The 20283-nt window shown below is 42.3% G+C and overlaps 1 protein-coding gene across 2 annotated transcripts in view; it reads left to right on the forward strand.

The window, feature by feature from the left end:
* Positions 1–15068, forward strand: part of LOC120978784 (fibronectin type III domain-containing protein 7-like) — a 59239-nt gene extending 44171 nt beyond the window's left edge. For both annotated transcript variants that reach the window (XM_040407130.1, XM_040407131.1), the window contains 3 exons: positions 1884–2171; positions 6256–6480; positions 14825–15068. In XM_040407130.1, the coding sequence (XP_040263064.1) occupies positions 1884–2171; positions 6256–6480; positions 14825–14850 (539 nt within the window). In that variant the 3' untranslated portion in view covers positions 14851–15068. The remainder of the gene's footprint in view (positions 1–1883; positions 2172–6255; positions 6481–14824) is intronic.
* Positions 15069–20283: the final 5215 nt, after the last annotated feature.

Consider the following 20283-nt stretch of genomic DNA (forward strand, 5'->3'; position numbering starts at 1 on the left):
AACTGCATGACAGCTGAGATAGACTAACGAGATGAGAAACTAAACCAAAACAAAGAAATTCAAGGAGGAGGATCTGAGAAGCTCCTGTGAGCGCTTCTCAGCTGTCTGGCTGTGACAAACACATGTTTTGCTATACACATGTTTATTCCCTTTGTGTGTATTGGGACAAAACCAAAAAAGGGAGGGGAAAAAAAGCAAATTGGACATAATGTCACACCAAACTCCAAAAATGGGCTGGACAAAATTATTGCCACCCTTAACTTAATATTTGGTTGCACACCCTTTAGAAAAAATAACTGAAATCAGTCGCTTCCTATAACCATCAATAAGCTTCTGACACCTCTCACCCGGAATTTTGGACCACTCTTCCTTAGCAAACTGTTCCAGGTCTCTCTTATTGGAAGGGCCCCTTTTCCCAACAGCAATTTTAAGATCTCTCCACAGGTGTTTAATGGGATTTAGAGCTGGACTCATTGCTGGCCACTTCAGAACTCTCCAGCGCTTTGTTGCCATCCATTTCCGGGTGCTTTTTGACATATGTTTGGGGTCATTGTCCTGCTGGAAGACCCAATATCTCGGACGCAAACCCAGCTCTCTGACACTGGGCATAACAGTGCGACCCAAAATCTGTTGGTAATCCTCAGATTTCATGATGCCTTGCACACATTCAAGGCACCCAGTGCCAGAGGCAGCAAAACAACCCCAAAACATCAATGAACCTCCACCATATTTTACTGTAGGTACTGTGTTCTTTTCTTTGTAGGCCTCATTCCGTTTTCCGTAAACAGCAGAATGATGTGCTTTACCAAAAAGCTCTATCTTGGTCTCATCTGTCTACAAGACGTTTTCCCAGAAGGATTTTGGCTTACTCAAGTTCATTTTTGCAAAATGCAGTCTTGCTTTTTTATGTCTGTGTCAGCAGTGGGGTCCTCCTGGGTCTCCTGCCATAGCGTTTCATTTAATTTAAATGTCGAACGGATAGTTCGCGCTGACACTGATGCTCCCTGAGCCTGCAGGACAGCTTGGATATCTTTGGAACTTGTTTGGGGCTACTTATCCACCATCCGGACTATCCTGCGTTGACACTTTTCATCAATTTTTCTCTTCCGTCCACACCCAGGGAGATTAGCTACAGTGCCATGGGTTGCAAACTTCTTGATAATGTTGCGCACTGTGGACAAAGGCAAATCTAGATCTCTGGAGATGGACTTGTAACCTTGAGATTGTTGATATTTTTCCACAATTTTGGTTCTCAATTCCTCAGACAGTTCTCTTCTCCTCTTTCTGTTGTCCATGCTTAGTGTGGCGCACGCAGACACACACTAAGTGAACTTCTCTTCTTTTAATCTGCTTTCATGTGTGATTTTTATATTGCCCACACCTGTTACTTGCCCCAGGTGAGTTTAAAGGAGCATCGTATGCTTGAAACAATCTTATTTATCCACAATTTTGAAAGGGTGACAATAATTTTGTCCAGACCATTTTTGGAGTTTGGTGTGACATTATGTCCAATTTGCTTTTTTTCCTCCCTTTTTTGGTTTTGTTCCAATACACACAAAGGGAATAAACATATGTATAGCAAAACATGCGTTACTGCAATACTTTTCTGTGAGAAATACTTCATTTTCTTGAAAAATATCAGGGGTGCCAACATTTACGGTCATGACTGTAAGGGCATAAAACAAATAATTATGATCATTTTGGCTATAGACAAGGTACAGCTTCACATTTGAATGATCAATTCTATATATTGTCTACTTATGGTAAAGTATCTAATCTACCTTTATGCTAAATGCATTTGTACATTGGTTAACTTAGTACTGATGGTAGTAATTCGTAAGCGTCCATTTTTATTTTCCTCTCTCCTGATTATTTTTCCACAGTGCCCTGTCCTCCAAGTGAAGTGGACACTTTAATTTACCATGGCAGTGTGAAACCTCAGGAAGTGGAGATAACCTGGAATGGGAGTAATTGTGGCTCCGATTATATGGCCACAATCCAGGGGCAAATTGGAACCGATCTAGAATCTGCATTTGTTTTGAATTCCTACTGGACATCATACATGGATTTTTACATCCCTGTGCCATGTAGCTCAATTTATAATGTTACAGTAACTGCTCGGAACCAAGCAGGACCCAGTTACCCAAGCATTCCCATACCAGGTCGTACAGGTCTGTATGGCAAGATACACATGAGCTTACATGTTATATTTGTCTATCACTTTGTGGAATAAACAGATATATGATCATTTTCTTAAAGGGGTTATCCAGTAATTATTATTAATGACCTATGCTCAGGATAGGTCATCAATATCAGATTGGTGAGGGTCCGACACCCGGAACACCCTCTGTAACAGTCAATAATAGTTCATAGTTTTTAGTTTATTGTATTTTATATTATGTATTTGTAACCCCCTCTTGATGGAATTAATGGTGCTTTCAAATAAATAATAATAATTATAACCCCTGCCGGTCAGCTGTTAGAAGAGGCCAGATGCTCCGTGAGCGCTGCGGCCTCTTCCTAGGCCATGTGACTTCACCATACATCAGTCACATGGCCTAGTTGCAGCTCGGCCCCACTAAAGTGAATGGGCTGAGCTTCAATACTAAGCACAGCCACTATACTATATATGGCGCTGTGCTTGGAAAGCTGCGAGGAGCTGGCTGCACTCCCCAGATCTCTGAAACAGCTGATCGGCGGGGGTGCCAGGACTCGGACCCCCACCAATCTCAAAATGAGCATAGGTCATCATTATCAATCACTGGATAACCTATTTGAAGGTGTTGTCCAGGATTTTGATGGCCTATCTTCAGGATAGTCCATGAATATCAGAGCAGTGGGGTTGGACACCACAGCGTTTTATTAAAGTGAATTACAGAAGTGCTGCAGTTACCAGCTCCATACACAATATATGGAGTTGTGAAGTTCCAGCACGGACTTCCGGCACAGGAGTTAAAAGGTAGCAGCTGATCGGCAGAGGTGTGTCAGGCAATCTGTTATTCATGGTCCATCATGGAGACAGGCCATCAGTATCACACTCCTGAACAGCTTCTTTAATATAATATATGACTAAATGAACGAAAAGACATTTGAACAGGGAATAGATATGTCGTTGCTAATGGGCATCAATTTGTTCTGCAATACTTGATTCAGTGAGAAGCTCTGAGGCCATATATAAGACATAGTATGTAGTTCAAGAGAGAAAAGAATACCGAGATAATAGCCGCACATCTAAAAAAGTATCAAATTTATTATGGACAACAGACACAACAAGAAATAATTAAAAACATTGTATACAATGAATCTGGGCCATGTGCGCAAATCATATACACATGCCCTCCTGACTCACCACAACACCATGAACATTCCCCCACACATACAAATAGATAGAGAAGTAAAGTGCATGTAATCCATCAACAATAAAATTATTGGAGAGCTGTAATACTTATCATTAAGGATGACGTAGTGGGGGTATGCGTGGTGGTTGTCAGGAAACAAGCCCAACGCGTATCGCCAGGCTCTGCTGGCTTCCTCAGGGGTGCCTGTTCCTGAATGCCACAGTAGACCCTTATGTATGCACATAATAATTACAAATGGAATCAAAATCACCTGTGTTTTAGGCGGCAGAGTGGGACATGGGGGCGACAACCCTCCATGTAGGTGGTCATGGGAGGAGAAGGTGAGGAGACGATAACGGAAGAGGGGCAACCCAGCAGAATTTGACATGAGCCATAAGAGAGCACTAGCCATAATTCACTGGTAACGGCCTGTATAGCAGCCGGAAATGATGCGCACCCATGTGCGCCGCCGAGCCGGCGCGTCCCGCGTTCCAAAACCCGGAAATAGCAGGGCGCGCATGCTCACAAGGCGCACACTGCGTGCCAAATGCCGGAATGGAAGAGGCCCCATGTGCGCCGCCGAGCAGGCGCGCCCTGCGCTCCAATCCCCGGAAACAGCAGGGCGCGCATGCTCACAAGGCACACACTGCGTGCAAAATACCGGAAGTACTCCGGAACTGTTGGAATCAGCATAGGTGCATACAGGGAAGAGGTCCCGCGGGCAAGGTGACATAGCAACAAAGTAAGGGGGAAAAAATTATAATAAAAAGACAATAACAAAACAAAAATTGAATAATAAGAAAAGGGAAAGAGGGAAAAAGAGAGGAAATGAATAAATAAAAAAAGAGAAAAAGAAGAAAAACGAAAGAAGAAAAAGGAAGAGAAAACACCATATTACTAAATCTAACCTGAAATTAATGAAAAATCCATCCATTGCATGGATATGTAGCAGTGGACTGTCACAATATTATTGGAAAGGGGCTCCATGTTTGTAAAAAATGGCCCCTATAATTTCTCTTTTTTTATTTATTCATTTCCTCTCTTTTTCCCTCTTTCCCTTTTCTTATTATTCAATTTTTGTTTTGTTATTGTCTTTTTATGCGCCTATGCTGATTCCAACAGTTCCGGAGTACTTCCGGTATTTGGAACGCAGTGTGTGCCTTGTGAGCATGCTCGCCCTGCTGTTTCCGGGGATTGGAACGCAGGGCGCGCCTGTTCGGCGGCGCACATGGGGCCTCTTCCATTCCGGCATTTGGCACGCAGTGTGCGCCTTGTGAGCATGCGCGCCCTGCTATTTCCGGGTTTTGGAACGCAGGACGCGCCGGCTCGGCGGCGCACATGGGTGCGCATAATTTCCGGCCGCTATACAGGCCGTTACCAGTGAATTATGGCTAGTGCTCTCTTACGGCTCATGTCAGATTCTGCTGTAATTATTATGTGCATACATAAGGATCTACTGTGGCATTCAGGAACAGGCACCCCTGAGGAAGCCAGCAGAGCCGGGCGATACGCTTTGGGATTGTTTCCTGACCACCACCACGCATACCCCCACTACGTCATCCTTAATGATAAGTATTACAGCTCTCCAATAATTTTATTGTTGATGGATTACATGCACTTTACTTCTCTATCTATTTGTATGTGTGGGGGAATGTTCATGGTGTTGTGGTGAGTCAGGAGGGCATGTGTATATGATTTGCGCACATGGCCCAGATTCATTGTATACAATGTTTTTAATTATTTCTTGTTGTGTCTGTTGTCCATAATAAATTTGATACTTTTTTAGATGTGCGGCTATTATCTCAGTATTCTTTTCTCTCTTGAACTACATAGTGTGTTTTATACCGTGTGCCGGCACTCTTATCTCTATTCTGATGTGCCCCCGTTTCTTGAATCATATATAAGACATAGAACATAGACTATATTAGGAGTCCTAGCTATAGGACTTGCACAGGGCACAGTGGCACCCAGGCCCTGGTATCTGAGGAGGCTCACATAAGTAACACCGATATAGCACATGAAAATGGGGAGATTTCATACACTTTGCATTGGGGCCCAAATAATGCGTCAGTCAAAGAATTCCATTAATAAGAGTATAAAAATGTTAGTAATCCAGCATACAGCAAACAGCCGTGCACTAGAATAGACATGAAAATGCCCCCAAATGTACGGGATAACAGCCTCAATGATCTGTGAATAGGCTGGAGATGTACTGTATGATCGCATGTGCTGTATGATAATTATCTCAATAATAACCAAAAACTAATTATTACAGCTGAGCAAAGCTCTTGAAAATTCGATTTGGCTGCTTGGCCGAATTTTACGGGAAAAAAATTGCTTTGTGATGAATTATTTTATCACGAAGAGCATTTGTTTGCAAGTAGTGGGTGAAATGACTGCGATTGCGCAGCTCCTCATCATTGTACTTCTCAGATGCTGAGTTCATCACCGATCGTGGCATCCAAATAAATATGAACGTCTATAATAAAAATAAATATATCACACTCGCCTCCACCATCTTGATTGAAGATCTCATGCGGCGTGTGATGATGTCACCGTGCACGAGATTTCGCGGGGGATCTTCAATCAAAATGGCAGCGGCAGGCTCTTTGAGCTCAAACGGATGAGATGAGTATGATTTTTTTGTTACTGACATTTCAGGTAAATTTGATTCGTTACCACGAAACACGAGGAAATTCGGCTTCGCAGCAAATTGAACTTTCTCTGAAATTTGGATTGAAATCCTCTTTGGACACTTCGATTTGCTCAACACTACTAATTATTAAATGTCTCGATTTCTAAACCAACAGAATTGTATGTCCTTTTATCAACACCCTACATTCTAGATGTTGTTTATGGTATATGTCAGTGAAGGATCCATTACTTGTAGTCATCTTGTGTTCATTTTATGCTTTAGCTCCTTGCAGTCCCAAAGTGAAACCACTCGAAGTCATGGAAGGAAAAATGTTGATCTCATGGGAAGAGGCACCATATGCAGATGAGTACCGGGTGATGGCAATAGATAGTGGAAGCATCATCTGCACAACACCAGGACTTTCCTGTCAGGTCCCATTCACAACCAGTGCATTTCAAGTCATTGCTGTTAATCAGGCAGGAGAAAGCACTCCTGCGTACCTTTCAGGTAGCACCGCCACAAATTATTTTTTATCCTATTAGAAATAAGAATGTTTACATGAGAATTTCCTCCAGATAAGATTTCAGCTATGAAACAAGAAACTTTAGAGCTATCTCCTATTCTACATTATAATAACTAACTCCCATAACAAAACACACAAAGAAAAGAAAAGCAAAAATCGACACTTTATGTCTGGACGTGTATCTGGTGCTCCAGGAGACTATTGGTGGTTAGTTAACAGGCAGTATGGTTCCTGCAGAGCAGTCGATTTGTAGGCAGGATAGCTGCTATAGAGTAGGGGTAAGTAGGTGTGACCCTAGGGTATTTAAGCCCTGCCTACAAAACGGAATAGCCGCCCTGATAAGGGCGATCCAGTGTTCAGGAACCTTCTGTCTTACCCTAGTTTGTCCCTGTTTGATGACAGTTGGACTGGGTCTGACCGCGGTCCCCTAGATGATGACCTAATCTGAGCACAAAAAAAACAATAAAGATATATTCACAGATATATACACCATATGTGTGTATACTAAATCCACTGTGTCGTAAAAATAAGAGAAAAAAGAGAGGTATTCTTATGATAACTTCACGGTTGCTGCTTGATGTTCGTATTAGTGCACTCCTGCAGTGCAGCCGTGTATTGTGATGCCAGTATGCAGTCTTGGTATAGATATATAATCCCAAGATGTACTCTAAATATAGATATATAATCCCTACGCCTTTCGCCCGTACCAATGACCTGGGCTCATCAGGGGATATATCAGTTTAAGATAGTAAAAGGTGGTCCCTTGTGGTAAGTGCAAGGGCACCCCCCAAAATAGACTACTCGTAAATAGACAGAAAAAGTGTAGAAAAAGGGGTAGTAACGTGTTTAATGACCTGGGCTCATCAGGGGATATATCAGTTTAATAACCTGATGGGCATCAGTGTTAATATGAATAGGATACAATCTTCCTCATCATAGATGACATTGCAGTAAAATTGTCACCAGTGTCAGGCTGCCAATAATCACAGCCATGCACTACCAATCAATACTCTGGATAATACAGTCCAAAATACAACAATAGATAGGGTCAAAGCCCTATATAGACCTAGGGGATACATATACTCCCCTTTCAACCACAGACACTTGGACACTGCACCATGTCCATTTAAGCACTTGTGTAGTGCCTGCCAATTATGTACGGCCGAGTTGATTAGTGTGCACCATGTCAGAGACAATTGTAATCAATATGGTACTTGCGTATCCTGACTGACTTGGAAGGTGGTGGTTGCTGGCGTCCTGATAAATAGACCACAGCCCACCATCGTCCGGCTTGGCCAATGGTGGTCAGCGCCAGTGCCCCAATGGATCCAATGTGAGTACATTTTGGGATTATATATCTATACCAAGACTGCATACTGGCATCGCAATACACGGCTGCGCTGCAGGAGTGCACTAATACGAACATCAAGCAGCAACCGTGAAGTTATCATAAGAATACCTCTCTTTTTTCTCTTATTTTTACGACACAGTGGATTTAGTATACACACATATGGTGCATATATCTGTGAATACAGGGAGTGCAGAATTATTAGGCAAATGAGTATTTTGACCACATCATCCTCTTTATGCATGTTGTCTTACTCCAAGCTGTATAGGCTCGAAAGCCTACTACCAATTAAGCATATTAGGTGATGTGCATCTCTGTAATGAGAAGGGGTGTGGTCTAATGACATCCACACCCTATATCAGGTGTGCATAATTATTAGGCAACTTCCTTTCCTTTGGCAAAATGGGTCAAAAGAAGGACTTGACAGGCTCAGAAAAGTCAAAAATAGTGAGATATCTTGCAGAGGGATGCAGCACTCTTAAAATTGCAAAGCTTCTGAAGCGTGATCATCGAACAATCAAGCGTTTCATTCAAAATAGTCAACAGGGTCGCAAGAAGCGTGTGGAAAAACCAAGGCGCAAAATAACTGCCCATGAACTGAGAAAAGTCAAGCGTGCAGCTGCCAAGATGCCACTTGCCACCAGTTTGGCCATATTTCAGAGCTGCAACATCACTGGAGTGCCCAAAAGCACAAGGTGTGCAATACTCAGAGACATGGCCAAGGTAAGAAAGGCTGAAAGACGACCACCACTGAACAAGACACACAAGCTGAAACATCAAGACTGGGCCAAGAAATATCTCAAGACTGATTTTTCTAAGGTTTTATGGACTGATGAAATGAGAGTGAGTCTTGATGGGCCAGATGGATGGGCCCGTGGCTGGATTAGTAAAGGGCAGAGAGCTCCAGTCCGACTCAGACGCCAGCAAGGTGGAGTACTGGTTTGGGCTGGTATCATCAAAGATGAGCTTGTGGGGCCTTTTCGGGTTGAGGATGGAGTCAAGCTCAACTCCCAGTCCTACTGCCAGTTTCTGGAAGACACCTTCTTCAAGCAGTGGTACAGGAAGAAGTCTGCATCCTTCAAGAAAAACATGATTTTCATGCAGGACAATGCTCTATCACACGCGTCCAAGTACTCCACAGCGTGGCTGGCAAGAAAGGGTATAAAAGAAGAAAATCTAATGACATGGCCTCCTTGTTCACCTGATCTGAACCCCATTGAGAACCTGTGGTCCATCATCAAATGTGAGATTTACAAGGAGGGAAAACAGTACACCTCTCTGAACAGTGTCTGGGAGGCTGTGGTTGCTGCTGCACGCAATGTTGATGGTGAACAGATCAAAACACTGACAGAATCCATGGATGGCAGGCTTTTGAGTGTCCTTGCAAAGAAAGGTGGCTATATTGGTCACTGATTTGTTTTTGTTTTGTTTTTGAATGTCAGAAATGTATATTTGTGAATGTTGAGATGTTATATTGGTTTCACTGGTAAAAATAAATAATTGAAATGGGTATATATTTGTTTTTTGTTAAGTTGCCTAATAATTATGCACAGTAATAGTCACCTGCACACACAGATATCCCCCTAAAATAGCTAAAACTAAAAACAAACTAAGAACTACTTCCAAAAATATTCAGCTTTGATATTAATGAGTTTTTTGGGTTCATTGAGAACATGATTGTTGTTCAATAATAAAATGAATCCTCAAAAATACAACTTGCCTAATAATTCTGCACTCCCTGTATATCTTTCTTGTTTTTTTTTGTGCTCAGATTAGGTCATCATCTAGGGGACCGCGGTCAGACCCAGCTATCCTGCCTACAAATCGACTGCTCTGCAGGAACCATACTGCCTGTTAACTAACCACCAATAGTCTCCTGGAGCACCAGATACACGTCCAGACAAAGTGTTGATTTTTGTTTTTATTTTTATTTTCTTTGTGTGTTTTGTTATGGGAGTTAGTTATTATATGTGTATTATAGAATAAAGGCTACGTTTTAATGCAGGTGGTACCCTGTGATTACACAATTTATACATACCATTCATGTCTATTTCCCCTTTGACGGGGTATTGTCTTAGCTGTGACTTCCTATTCTACATTAGTATATTCCATGATGATGGTATAATATACTGTATAATGCAATGTTTCAGATCCAGACCAGCATTTTTAACAATTTTTTTTTTTCTAACACGTACATTTTCTAATTGGAGACTTTTTAATTTTATTTCTTGTACATGATTATGGGTCAGTCATCTTGCTTAAGCTGCCACTAACAGCATTTAGAGAAATGCCTTACAACAGCCACATGGACCACAGGCACAATAGATAGGAAATGTTCATTGATGCTTATGGAACAGTTTTATAGACATGCTGTATGACCTGTGCAGAGGTCATTGTACAGGGAGTAGGAGTAGATAAGCTGTGTCCATCACCTATTGTGAATGGTGTCATCCTGTGTTATCAGGGGAGGACTGGGAACTTAAAGTGGACCTGGAAAAAATACTAAAAGTGGGTCCAAACTGATGGAAGGCCAGCAATACCATATTGTGGCACATTATACCACCCCAACAGAGCCAAATACCATAGTCCATCACAAAATACTGCCAGCAGCAGCACAAAATACATCCCCAAAAACTTCTACTGGCCGGCCGTGAGGAGGGCTTTGGCGGCATCGGCCCACCGGGAAATTTCCCTGTCAGGTCTATGGCCAATCCGCCCCTGTGTGTTATCTATATATGGGTGATATCTGACATTGTAAACCTGCCTGTAATGAAAATCAAATGAGCATTGAAAAGTGATCTCCATAGAACAGGAAGTGTCAGGGTATTGTTATGCTTAGTGGGCAGTTTGAAAGCTGCAGGATTTTTATTTTTTTAATAGTGACATTAGAAATGCCCCAAAATACTTCTTTTTAAGATAAACACTTGATTTAAACAATAGGTTATTTTCTGATGACAAATTTACTTTGAAGAGTAACCAGTTTCATTTTTTTTCACAATCCAAGAGATGCTAAAAACCTGTAATGTATCTTATCGAAGAAAAAAGCCTCTCTCTCCTCAGACTCTTCTCCTGCTCCGTCCACCCGCTTCACTGTTGTTCAGTTTACTTATCAAATCCTTTTTCATTGAAGACAAATAATCAACTTGCTACCGCGCTAGCTGTCTCACTACCCTCCGCCATCTCCGTTCCAGTAAGCAATCTCTCCAGCACTCACATACGTGATAGGTCAGTATCACATCGCACACCTGTTATTGCATATGAATCATTCCCATCTCTACATGTTTGTGGTTGACTTTTGCTTGAATTCACAGGACCATCCTTATTACTTTGTGCGCTGTCTATCTTATGCAGTAAAGCGTGTTTTTGAACGGAACGTGCTCCGCCTGGCCGCACAGCTCCTTATACTCGTGCACAGCACTCAGTGACGTCGCTGTTGTTGAGCATGGATACCTTTGCAGACCAAAAGACTGATCCTGCACGTTTCAGTAAGGATGGCTTACCTTCAACAGAAATACCATAATGTCCGGGTGGTCTTCTTTTATACACTCTCCTGATGACCTTCTTGTGTATAGAGTCCTCCTACACAGGTGCTTAGCTATATGAGATGCAAACGAAGTGGCTGCTTTGGGGCCCGAACTCAGAAGGGGCCCGCCTCAACAGTATTATAAAATGACATTATATACAGAGACACTGTAGGAAATGGACGGAGACGCTGCCGGGCCTTGTCTGAGAGAGCAATCTTGACTAGCTTCAGGTGTGAGGGTTTCATGGGAGGATGGGATTGTGAAAAAATTGCAGGGGGGGAAGCACATTCAAAAATTTGCTGTGGGGCCCACTCACGTCACTGATCCTACATTTAACTCCTTCCTTTCCTAATAAACTGCATGCACTTATTCAAATGCAAACAACTCTGCCTGACTGTTCAGCCCTGCTGGGATCAATGTATTGATGTATAAAAACATAACACACCAACAGATTCTAATAGCTTTATATCAAGCTGTCACCTCCCTAGATGGCTTCAGCATGTACTCAAGTGAATTTATACATATAAGAAGAAACTGTAGTAAAAAGGAAGATTGCCAGATAGAGGCAGATGCAATACAGAAAAAAAATAGAAATGAAAAAAGAAGCGAGTAATATGCAAAGGAAGGAATTGGTGTCCATTAATAAGAGAAGGGTAAAAAGTAAAAATGAAGAGCAGGAGATTATTATTACAGCCATTATAACCCAATATAACGGCCAAGCTAATGTGATGAGAGCCATAGTCAATAAATACTGGGATATATTGAAGCAGGATAAGGTTGTTGGAAAATATATTCCAGAGAAACCAAATTTATATATAAAAATGTGCAGAACATTGGGAATAAAGTGGCCCTCACAAATAAATGCAACATAAAAGGAGTTAAACAAGAATAAGGATGATAAAAGATAAACAGAATAATGAAAAGGCCAGAAAAAGTTTTTTCCCCTGTGTAAACTATGTACATGGTGAGGAGAACTCAAACAAAAAAAATGCAGTATTTGAAGTGAAAAGCAGTGATGGAAGGTATAGTGGATCAATTCAGCAGTATATTACCTATTAAACAGAAGGAGTAATATATATATTAACATGCCCTTGCAATGAAATGTGCGTGGGACGAACGAAGAGACCACTACAGAAAAGAATAAGGGAACACATGTCTAATATTAAGAAAAAATATGATGGACATATGGACATCCATTATCAAAACATTACATAGGGGACAGATTAAAGGCTCTTACATTTGTGAAGTAGAAAGGAGATATCAATGTGATGTCGAGATCGGAGACAAAGTGGATTTTTTATTTAAATACATTGATCCCAGCAGAGCTAAACAGTTGATTTTTTTTGCATTTGAATAAGTGAACGAAGTTTATTAAGAAGGGAAGGAGTTAAATGTAGGAGGACTCTATGCACCTGGAGGTCAGCAGGACAGTGTATAAAAGACGACCACTAGGACATGGTTGCTAAGATGAAGGAAAGCGATCCTTTCCGAAACACGTAGGATCAGTCTTTTGGTCTGCAAAGGTATCCATACATCCAATAACAGTGATGTCACTGAGCGCTCTGACGAGGATACGAAGTATAAGGAGCTGTGCTGCTGGCCGGGGAACACTACGGTCAAGAACACGCTTCACTGCATAAGATCCAAGTGTACAGAGTAATAAGGATGCACGCCACCTGCATCCTGTGAATTCAAGCAAAAGCGTAGTAGAGGTAGGAGTGATTCATATGCAATACAGGTGTGCGATGGGATACTGACCTATGGCTGGAGAGATTGCTTATCGAATAACAGGAACAGAGATGGTGGAGAGTAGAGAGACAGCTAGCGCGGTATAAGTAGGTTGATTTGTGTTAGTGACTATCAGTGGCAGCAGGAACGGTACTGCTGTGTTACGGCAGCGCTGTCTAATTTGCGGTGTAGGAGCACAAAAGCCATTTATTATTATATATTGTTTGAAGATGAATAACTGCTCACTAAAGGATCAGACTGAACAGAAGTCTTTAGAGAGCGTGAGAGGAGGAGAAGAAGGCAGTGGTTGCTGGAGATAGGCAGAGAGACTGACACAGAGGTAGTGCTGCTGTCTCGTTTCACAATAAACTGGTCAGTACAGCTGTATAATGTCCTCCATCGCTGCTTCAGAAGATGTGATGCAGAGAGATAAGGAGCAGAACCTCCTGTTTCACCATGTCCTGTGTATGGGCAGACATCGCAGAAGCTGGTCTCCATCCACTATCTCCTCAAGAAATTAGAGATAGAGACTGCAGAGTTGAAACTGCTAGATAGAAATCAGTTCATGGCCAGATGTAGTGTTAATCCTCATGTACACACACGGCAGCTTATTCTGAAAATCCTCTGAAACAACAGATATACCTTACACTGGCCATAACATTAGTGTCTCGGCGGAACCTGCAAAATTTTGGTGGGACCACCTGTCCATCAAATAAGTATGGAAATTTCTCATTTTTCCTCAGATGGCAGATACTGGAGAAAGATTGCACAGTTAGATGTTAACATGCTGATCCTTTTGCTCCTAGGGAACATTAACCTTTGGCAGAGGAGTCTGGCAGCAACTTTCTCACCGCTCCCTATTAAGAACACATGCACACTTGGTTGAACTGAACGTGCATGTGTATGGGGGGCCAGAAGGAATAGCTTTCAATCATTTAGTCATTAAAAAGTGCATTGCCAGCATTTAATAGCTGGTAGACTTTTCTAAAATAACCAACATGATTTGCACTAGTCTTCATAAAGGGAGTTTCTGGGCTCCTAATATTGATAGCGGAGGTTCAGACACCCAGCACCCCTACTGTTCTCTGCAGCCTCCAGCATCAGAACAACTGCTTCCAAATTGTAGTAGCATTGCCGGGATACTGCAGCTCAGCAGCACATAGGGCTTGAAGGTACAGTTGCACCCAGGCCCTAGTATCTGAGGAGGCTCAAAAGCTCCTTATCCACATAAGAAACACTAGTATAGCACATGAAAAATGGGGGGACATTACTGATTTTTCACTGGGGCCCAGGAACTTCAAGTTACACCTCAAGCAATTCAAATAATTCTATTAGTAAGAGCATGAAAATGTTAGTAATGTGGCACGGAGAAACATAGTCACACACTACATTGTGCTGTACTTCTGGCAACAGAGGCTGCAGGCAACAAATGATCATGGGGAGCTGGGTGTCAGACTCCAACGGATCAGATATTGAGGACCTATACAGAGGATAACTCATCAATATCATAAACTCAGAAAACCCCTTTAATCAATGAATCATTGAATTACTCCAAAGGGCTCTGTAAAGCATATTAATAAATGTTTCCTATGTGGTGTTCCTCGTAGATATCCAAATCTGAATCAGAAGAAATTGTTTGCCATGAATAATTTTCTGAATTCTAATTCTATAAATGTAACATTATTTCAGTAACTGCCAATAAAATAGCTGATTTTGTTTTTGTAACAGGTTATAATGGAGTGATCAACTCATAACTCACAAGCCGTGTATATTGCCTTCCATTGGAATCTTTTCTTCACTGCTGCTATGAAGAAGATCATTAAACTACGAGGGAGAGCATTGAACCTTTGTGAAATCAGGACATTTGGATTAGAATTTTTTTTAAATGATGATGTATGAAAAGCCCTCAATAAATCTTTTCATTCTAGACATGTGGTAGATTTACTATACGTTAAAATAATAAAATGATACTGTCGCAATAATGATGTAACAAACTAGCACAAACATACACCTTGAAAGGCATGTGTTGTATACTGTGATATGTCCTCTTCTACTGAAATTTAAACGTCTTGTGCAGGAATAAAAGTAATCATTGTTGACGTGAAATGATCAAGTAAACTATGTACAGCTCAAAAAAGATAAATAGGGACAAAAACTACACCAGAGGGATGTGCAATGTCCGACAGCGGCAAAGGGTTCCTTTAAGAAATATTTGTAATGCCAGTTGCCGTGAAGCAACAACGGGACAGAGTTCCTTCAAGAAATGGTGTTGGTACCCAGGTGTAGGAATGGGCGAGTGGTATAGGGTGGCCTACAATGTCCCTTCTAGTGTAAGTGAGTGTCACGGTGCTCCTTCCTGGATACGGCTGGACCCCAGGTGTTGTCTTCCGAAGCAGCAAATAAGGGAAGGATCAGAAGAACGTAAAAATAAATAGTGATGTGAACTAGGGGTGGGCGATATGGCCTAAAATCTATATTGCGATATAATTTTAAGCATGTGCGTTATGCGATATATTCTACATTTCGGGGGGGTTAAACTTTTTATTTAATAACTTTTAGCCTCCTTAGGGGCTAGAACCGGGTTCTTTTAATTCCTTGTCCTATTCACCCTGATAGAGCTCTATTAGGGTGAATAGGACTTCACACTCTTCCTGCTGCCCTGTGCATAGTGCACGCAGCAGCAGGGAGCCGACTATGGCAGCCAGGGCTTGAGAACTGATCAGGTATATCCCCATGCATTCTGAATGGAGAGTAATTCGTTCAGGATGCAGATGCATTTTTCCCCATAGGAATGTATTAGTGCCGGATCCATCCTCGGTAAAAATGTGTAAAAAGATACAAGACGGATCCGTCTGTCCGCATGACAAGCGGAGAGATGGATTCGTTCTTGCAAATGCTTTCAGTCACATCCAGATTGGCGGAACTGCTTGCTGGATCACACTGCTGCAAGTGGGAAAGTAGCCTTAGTGTTTGTGTTTTTTTTTTACTTACTATTAGCCCCCTTAGGGGCTGGAACCCTTGTCCTATTCACCCTTAGGCCCCTTTCACATGGGCGAGATTTCTGTGCGGGTGCAATGCGTGAGGTGAACGCATTGCACCCGCGCTGAATCCGGACCCATTCACTTCTATGGGGCTGTGTACATGAGAGGTGATTTTCACGCATCACTTGTGCGTTGCGTGAAAATCGCAGCATGCTCTATGTTGTGCGTTTTTCACGCAATGCAGGCCCTATAGAAGTTAATGGGGCTGCGTGAAAATCGCAAGCAAGTGCGGATGCGGTGCGATTTTCACGCATGGTTGCTAGGATGAAAGTCTATTCACTGTATTATTTTCCCTTATAACATGGTTATTAGGAAAAATAATAGCATTCTTTAATACAGAATGCTTAGTAGAAGGTCAATATAATAAACATTATATACACCCCAGTATAATAAACATTGGTGGCGCAGTGCGCCTCCCCCCCCCCCCAACACCCCAGTATAATAAACATTGGTGGCGCAGCGCCCCCCCCCCCAACACCACATTATAATAAACATTGGTGGCGCAGTGCACCCCCCCAACACCCCAGTATAATAAACATTGGTGGCGCAGTGCGCCCCCCCAACACCCCAGTATAATAAACATTGGTGGCGCAGTGGGCAGTGCCAATGAGGGTTAAAAAAAATTAACTCACCTTCTCCAATTGATCGCATAGCATCCAGTCTCCTGTTCTTTCTTCAGGACCTGTCAAAGGAACTATGGTGACATCACTGTGCTCATCACATGATATATCACATGATCCATCACCATGGTAATGGACCATGTGATGGAGCTCAGTGACGTCACCACAGGTCCTGAAGAAAGAACAGGAGACCAGCAGCTACGCGATCAATTGGAGGAGGTGAGTTAATATTGAAAAAATTTTTTAACCCTCATTGGCACTGCCCACTGCGCCACCAATGTTTATTATGTTGGGGGGGCACACTGCGCCACCAATGTTTATAATACTGGGGTGTTGGGGGGGCGCACTGAGCCACCAATGTTTATTATACTGGGGTGTTGGGGGGGGCGCACTGAGCCACCAACGTTTATAATACTGGGGGGGCGCTCTGTGCTACCAATGTTTATTATACTGGGGTGTTGGGGGGGGGCGCACTGAGCCACCAATGTTTATTATACTGGGGGGGCGCACTGCGCCACCAATGAAGATAATTGACCTGTTAATACTAATACAGGAGGCGGGTGCCGGTATTCTGAGATATTTTCCTACCCGCGAACTGAGCATGCTCAGTACAAGTGAAGTCCCCACCCACATGTAAAGTTCCCACCCATTCTCCCCACCCATTAGATTTTCCTACTGCTTCTGTTCCAGGTCTGCTGGATTCATTGTGTCTCCTGCTGTCACATTCAACAATTTAAAACCAGTAGGAACTTACATGTGGCAGCAGGAGACACAATGAATCCAGCAGACCTGGAACAGAAGCAGTAGAAAAATCTAATGGGTGGGGAGTGGGGACTTCACTTGTACTGAGCATGCTCAGTTCGCGGGTAGGAAAATATCTGAGGTAGGAAAATATCTCAGAACACCGGAATCAAAGAAGCTGCACCCGACCTCTATGACAGTAAGCTGCGATCCGCTGCAGTTAACCCCTCAGGTGCAGTACCCTGTCATAGAGGTCGGGTGCCGGCTATTTGATTCCAGCACCCGCCTCCTGTATTTGTACTAACAGTTATCTTCATTTTTTATTTTATTTTTATTTTAATCTTTTTATTTTCAGAGTGTGAAAAAGTACAATCTTCCATTTCAATATTACAAAACAGTGATACATCATCTCATCTAGTATTAAATTTCCCTCTTATTTTTTACCCCCGTCCCCCCCTCCAACCCCCTTTTTTTTCCACGGAGCTACTGTCGTTACATTGTCGTTACACCTAGTGTTGTTATTTCCAATTGCCCCATATCCGCAGCCAGGCTGCCTTCTTCCCCGCTGTTTGGGCGAGGATGTGTTCATATTGCTTAACCCTGTTCATCCGCTCCCTCCACTCGTGATAACTGGGATATTCCGTGGTGCCCCAGTATTTAACAATTATTATTTTGGCCAGGGTGATGCCCCGAAACCAAAGTGTCTGCTCAGTTTTATTTTTGTCTATCTCTGGGAGAGTGCCCAGGATAACATATTCAATACAAGCTTCATATTCCATAGGGGAACTATCCTGTAGTTTCCGGAATATTTTAATCCCTAGTCCTTTATCCCTAGGCATTCCCACAACAAGTGTTTATAATCTCCTCTGTCTTTACCGCATTTATAACAGTTCTGTTTCCTGTCCTTGTAGATGGTATGCAATAATGCTGGAGTAGTAGAGATGGTGTATGATTTTCAAAAGAATCCATGCATGAGCGGGAGAGACCGTCGATCTTTTGATATTTCTATAAACGATATTCCACGAAATAGGTTCCCCCTTTTGCAATTCCCTTTCCCATTTAACCTCACCTCTAAATGTGATTGTTTTAGTATATTCATCTTTTAACTTTGCATATATGTGTGATATAGAAGTGTTGAAAGTCATTTCTTGACAAGAATCTAAAAAAGTGTTACGCACAATATTTAAATAACTCCTATTCTCCGTGTATTGTATAGCGTGTCGTAATTGTTCATATCGAAATTTATCCATAAACCCTAATGTATTATCTGGTAGGATTTCATTAAGGGGTTTAATCTGTCCTTTGTGGAAAACCTGTGAAATTAGATATATCCCATATTTTTCCCAATGTTCCACGTCACCCAGTTGCATAATTTGTGGAAGGTGTACATTCCCCCATAATGGGGTATACTGGACTGCTTGGTGTACTCCAACCATAAATTTGACTTGTTTCCAAATGTGCCCAAGCATTCTACCGAACGGATTCATTATTATTCTCTTCTCCATGATACCGGCTTCAAGAATGTGAAAAAGATCCTCCCAGGGTCTACAGTACTCTCCAAAGATAGGCCAAATGCATTTATTCTTTCGATTTCTCACACACCATCTCAGTTGGGCAGCTATATAATATCCTTTAAGAAAAGGGATAGAAACTCCACCCTCTTCTTTATACAAATATTGTATCTTAATTCTAACCCGTTTGCGCCCCCATATTAATTCATTAAAGAGGGTCTCTAACTTATTGAAGAATTTGTCTTCTATCGTTATTGGACTGGCATTGAGTATATATAATAACATTGGTAATAGCGACATTTTTATAAGTGCTATACGGTTGATTTGTGATAAGGGGAGTTTTAGCCATGTTCTAATCTTTCCCTTAACTCTATCTATTATTGGGAGTATATTTAGTTTCGTATAATGCTCCAGTTTGGTCCCGATCTGAATACCTAAATATAATAAGGAATCTACTGGGGTCAGTATACTAACCTGAAATTTATGCTCGGGAGGGACCGGACGTCTTAATGGGAGAAATTTTGATTTTTTCCAGTTTATCTCATATCCCGATAGGGATCCAAATTCATCCAGGCTGTCCATAACCCTAGGCAAATTCATATATCCTCTCCCCAGGAACAGTAGCATGTCGTCCGCATAGAGACTTATTTTGTCCGCCTCTCCCTCGCACCCAAAACCGGCTATCTCCCTATCTGCTCTAATTTTACATGCCATTGGCTCCAAGAACAGCGAGAAGAGCAAGGGGGAGAGGGGGCATCCCTGGCGTGTTCCTCGGGTCACAGGGAAGGGAACTGAATATTCACTGTTAATTCGGACCCTGGATACCGGGCTTTGATACAGAATACGGACCCATCTGGAAAAGTATTCACCCATTTTAACCCGAGACATTACTCTCCAAAGGAAGGGCCACTCCACCCTGTCGAAGGCCTTAGCGCCGTCCAAGGACAGGATGGAGCAGTCCCCCCATCCCCCATCTGGATATTCAAAAAAGCTCTCCTTACGTTATCCTGTATATTCCTTTTGGGAATAAACCCGGTTTGGTCTGCATGGACGACTTTATGGATAACTGTTTTTAATCTATTGGCTAACAGTTTAGCGAGAATTTTGTAATCTGTGTTCAACAGGGAGACGGGGCGATAGGATGTGACCGACAACGGGTCTTGCCGTTTTTTGGGGATCAATGTGATGGTTGCTTCCATACATGAGGGGGGTAGGGAACCTTTTATCCATGAATGGTTTAGTACCTCCAACATTAGGGGGAGAATGATTCCCCC

The sequence above is a fragment of the Bufo bufo genome, chromosome 9 (assembly GCF_905171765.1).
Source record: "Bufo bufo chromosome 9, aBufBuf1.1, whole genome shotgun sequence".
In the NCBI taxonomy this organism is placed as follows: domain Eukaryota; kingdom Metazoa; phylum Chordata; class Amphibia; order Anura; family Bufonidae; genus Bufo; species Bufo bufo.